We start from the raw sequence: 4,592 nt of genomic DNA on the forward strand, positions 1-4,592 counted from the left end.
GCCCACGCGTGTCCCGCCGCGCTGCTTTCACCTGGGAGAAGCCTGACGGGCGCGGGGATGGCGCCCTGACCAAGTGATGCTAAATTCCCGAGAAGTCGGCCCAGGCGGCGGGTGTCCCCAGGGAGGGTGTCCCCGCCGAGGGTGTCCCCACCTGCGGCTCCCGGTTAGCTCCCCGAGGGGCGGCAGTCCCGGGGCTGAGCGCTGTCCCCGCCGCCGCTCCCAGACCACCGGGGCACGGTGGTGCGGGATGTTACACTCCGGGCCGGAGGCAGAACGGGCCGTGCCCCCGCTGCCGGCATCCCCTCGGGCCTGGCTCTGCCGGGCACCCCGAGCCCGGCTCGCCCGGAGCCCCGCTCCCCGCCGGGGGTGCTCAGGCCACCGGAGGGATGCTGCCGCGCATTGCTGCAGAGCCGCAGAGGACGTGAACGAGCATCCCGATGGCGGCATTAAGCAGGCGCTGCTCTGCATGCAGCGCGACCGGCTGCACTCAGGGAATTACTGACCAAAAAACCCCAACAAACCGAAAATCCCTCTCCAAGCCCACCCACAAAAAAACAAACAAAAAATAAAGAAAACCCTCAATAGATCAACAGAAAAGAAAATTCACCAATCTAACAAATAACTCGCCGAACCCTCTGTCAAATAGTTTCACTTTCCATGGAATTTGAAAAACTTGCACGAAGTTCAGGTCTAAATGCCATAGGCGTAGAGAAATTGACTGGCAGATAAATTGAAGTAAAACCCCATGCTATTAATTAATCACATCACGATGTATCAATAAAGCCAGAATTTAGTTTTGGCATTCTTTGTCTTTAGCATTTACACGAGTCTTTGGCTAGAAAAAGAGTTCAGATCACTCTCAGGTGCAGTTTTAAAACCTGGAATACCGAGGAAAGGAAGGATAAAGTGCGAGTAAGCGCTAACGAGGATATTCTTTGTTGAGGAAAAATAATGTGTTCCTCGTAAACGGACCCTAATGGCTTGTTTTCATTTCATGCGTACAATTTCCTACCTTCTTTGATGAAGCGTTGATGGGGTAAATAGTCTAATCTTATTCAGTTCACCTCCTGTGGATTCCCAGTGACAGTCGTGACAGACGAAGTATTCTGCAAATCACAAGAGCCAGCTACCAGGAGAGCCAAACCTCTCAAAAGGAAGAGTTTTAGGGATTTAAAATTGTTCCATTTAAAATTCACGGAACATGCAAAATATAAAGTTCTCTGTATCATTGCAACTTTATGGGATTTGTTTTCTAAGCTAGTCAATTAAAGATTAAAAAGAAAATCAATAGGCACCAAGATAGATCAGAAGCAAATCAGAATACCTACCATATCCGGGGATTTGAGATGGCACTAGTCTTTAATATTTACATCTCTTGGCTTGTTTGAAAAATAAAAAGTGATACCTGTCTGAATCTGTTTTAGAAAAAGAGAAAACAAAAAAAGAAAAAAAAAATAGGGAGAGAAGTTTACAACATTCACGCGTCCTTGTTCCGCCAGGTGACCTAGGAAAATGAAAAAAAAAAATAGTTCAGTTACTCAGTGAAGACGTTGTTGCTTCACTGCATAAACCTTAAATCAGAGAAACGCATACTCCTCAATGCCCTTTCAGTTCTCCGAGCCGGGGACGCAAGATTCAAATCCTGCTACAGAAACACTTGGAGTGGGGGGGCGTTGCATGGTTATGTGGCAGTTTATTTTTTTTTTAAGTGCTTCTTAACCAGTTCGAAGCATAAATAATGAATCTGAGCTTTAGACAGAGGAAATCGCACCCGCTAATGTGAACTAACACGACCAAAGTAGGCGCATAATAGACAAGACTAGGAGCTGCTAACCACTTCTACACAATGGCATTAATAAGATTAACCTGGGCAATTAGCCGGTGCAGCAGAGATCAAGCCTAAATCTGGGGCCTTTCTAAAAAGCCCACTAATGGAAAGGATTACGTTAATTTCATTAATTCTCAATACACAGACTCGGGCTGCTTTCACTCCTTTGTGTAACCCCCACCTCTTCCCCACCAAAAAAGGGGAGAAAAAAAAATCAAATCTGGTTTTGTTTGTCATCTGCATATTACCAGGAACTAAATCCAGGATGACGTCGCCTGGGTATAAAAAAGGGAAGAGGTTCAGATGGATTATACTCCGAGCAGCCCTCTGGGTTGAGATCAGTAAACAGGCGAGAGTTGAGGGGGGAAAGTTCCAGGGGTGGATCCTGCGCACACGCACACACACCGCACACGCACACAGACACACACGCACACTCTGCCCGCGAGCTGCCCTCGGAAAAGGCTCTGTTCTTTTCGCTCCGATCCCTTTTTAAATTTTATCCGAAAAGTTTCGTTTTCGTGTCCTTCCAGCCTCTCCCCCCCCCTCCCCAGCCACCACCTACCCTCCCTCCCGCCCTCCTCCCTCCCTCCCCCGGCCGGTCCCCGCCGCCCTGCCCCGCACGGTTTGGGGCATGCCTGTGAGCATGTTCAGCATCGACAACATCCTGGCGGCCAGACCTCGCTGCAAGGACTCGGTGCTGCTGCCCCCGAGCGCCGCGCCCGTCGTCTTCCCCAGCCTGCACGGGGACTCGCTCTACGGCAGCGCCTCCGACTACGGCGGATTTTACTCCCGGGCGGTGGCTCCCGCCTCCGCGCTGCCGCCGGCCGTCACTGGATCTCGGCTCGGCTACAACAACTACTACTACGGGCAGCTGCATGTGCCGGCGTCCCCCGTGGGCCCTTCGTGCTGCGGGGCCGTGCCGCCCCTGGGCGCCCAGCAGTGCTCCTGCGTCCCCCCCGCAGGTAAGGCGGCCCCGCGTGGGACGGGGCGGACGGGCTCCCTTTGTTCCCGAGGCGGTGGCGGGGAGCCGGCGGCCCGCAGGAGCGCGGGTGGGCGGCGGGAGGGGGCTTTTCGGGACGGGACGGGACGGGACGGGGTGGGGTGGGGGGAAGCAGCGATCTCATGCAAAGCCTGTCGTCGACTCGTCTGTCTGTCCGTAGGTTACGAGGGCACTGGGTCAGTCCTGATGTCCCCTGTTCCCCATCAGATGTTGCCCTACATGAACGTGGGCACTTTGTCCCGGACGGAGCTGCAGTTACTGAACCAGCTGCACTGCAGGCGAAAAAGACGGCACAGGACTATCTTCACTGACGAGCAGCTGGAAGCGCTGGAAAACCTCTTCCAGGAAACGAAATACCCAGACGTAGGCACCAGGGAACAGCTGGCTAGGAGGGTGCACTTAAGAGAGGAAAAAGTGGAGGTACTTTGTTTTCTTTACCCTTCTTCAACCCTCTCCCACTCGCCCTGAAACGCGCTCGAACTGGATCTATCGCGGTGCGGCTCCAGCCCGGCTCGGCCAGCGGAGGCAGAGCGACCGCTTTGCGGAGGCAGAGGGAAAGTTTTTTTATTATTTCCAAGTGCCCTTCCTCAGGGCGGGCGGCCGAGGCTGTCACAGGGCTGTGAGCGATGGTGGGGAGGTGGCTGTGCCTCCTGAAGGCGCCCGGCCGGTCCCACCCGAGCGGCTGCTGCCCCCACCTCCCTCCGTCCGAGCGCGGCCGCCGCACTCCGGCCCCGGCAGGGCTCCTGCACAGCTCAGGTCACACTGCGGGCTTGCGTAGCTTATTTTTATTTTTTTCCCATTAATAATTTAATTTCTTAATGTAACAGGTTTGGTTCAAAAACCGCCGGGCGAAGTGGAGGAGGCAAAAGCGATCGTCTTCGGAGGAATCAGAAAACGCACAAAAGTGGAATAAAGCGTCTAAAACGTCACCGGAGAAGAGACAAGAGGACGGGAAAAGTGACTTGGACTCTGACAGCTGATACTTCTAAGTGGGGGGGACATTTCCCGTGGACTGTCGGATACGCTCCAGAGGATGCTACTAATCTTGCACAAGATCTGCCTTGTTGGAGGGGGGAAATATCTGTATATAATGTACACTGCCCCGAGTTGATTCCGTGTAAATAAAATGTGTTGCGGAGGTGTTGCACAGGTAGACGGCGGCGCGTTTGTTCACCCTGCGCCGCGGGGAGAGGGAGAGGAGAGGGAGCAGGGAGCAGGGAGCGGTGGTGCGCAGCTCCCGGGGAGCAGGGCCGGTTCCGCGCTCGGCGCTGCGGTACCGCGCGGTGCGGAGCCGGCGGAGGGCAGCGCTGGCAGGCGGGCCCGCTCGCCGCAGGCCTGGGAGCGATGGCGGATCCGCAGCCGGAGGGAAGCGGCCCGGAGCCGGCCAGGCCGATCCCGACAGAGCAGCCCGATGCGAGCCCGAGGCGGCCGGGAGCGAACCCCGCGGCAGTCCCGGCCCCGTTCCCCTGCCGCCGGGAGCGCTTCTCCCCTCCGGGAGCGCTGCGGCTCCCCCCGCCCTGCCCTGCCCTGTCCGGCCCGCCGGCGGCGATGCCCTTGGGAAACAGCGGCAGGAGAAGCAAAGCCGGCCCCACACTTGCTGCTCTGTCCCGCCGTCTCCCTGCGCTTTCCCCTACCTCCCTGCGGCTGTTGCCTTGTTGAGTTTCCAAAGCGTTTGTCTCCGACCCTCGTTTAGAAAAGCCATCTCTTCGGCGGTGTTTAAAGTTGCTGTTAATACATTTTAGACATTATCAGATGAATTACACG

The 4,592-nt window shown here is 55.6% G+C and overlaps 1 protein-coding gene across 1 annotated transcript; it reads left to right on the forward strand.

Moving 5' to 3' along the window:
• Positions 1-2,341: 2,341 nt before the first annotated feature.
• On the forward strand, positions 2,342-3,981 carry GSC (goosecoid homeobox). The gene is made up of 3 exons (XM_085061476.1): positions 2,342-2,790; positions 2,989-3,248; positions 3,656-3,981. The coding sequence occupies exons 1-3, from the start codon at positions 2,460-2,462 to the stop codon at positions 3,806-3,808; spliced, it is 744 nt and encodes a 247-aa protein (XP_084917602.1). The 5' UTR covers positions 2,342-2,459; the 3' UTR covers positions 3,809-3,981.
• The last annotated feature ends 611 nt before the right edge of the window (positions 3,982-4,592 follow it).

Source organism: Lichenostomus cassidix, chromosome 5 (genome assembly GCF_008360975.1).
Source record: "Lichenostomus cassidix isolate B80296 chromosome 5, HeHo_3.0, whole genome shotgun sequence".
Classification (NCBI taxonomy): Eukaryota; Metazoa; Chordata; class Aves; order Passeriformes; family Meliphagidae; genus Lichenostomus; species Lichenostomus cassidix.

Excerpts from the sequence above, each read along its gene's own strand:
- GSC (XM_085061476.1), top strand. The coding sequence starts at position 2,460 with ATGCCTGTGAGCATGTTCAGCATCGACAACATCCTGGCGGCCAGACCT. Across the intron at positions 2,791-2,988 it reads CTCCTGCGTCCCCCCCGCAG|GTTACGAGGGCACTGGGTCA; the intron begins GTAAGGCGGCCC and ends GTCTGTCCGTAG. Across the intron at positions 3,249-3,655 it reads TAAGAGAGGAAAAAGTGGAG|GTTTGGTTCAAAAACCGCCG; the intron begins GTACTTTGTTTT and ends TTAATGTAACAG.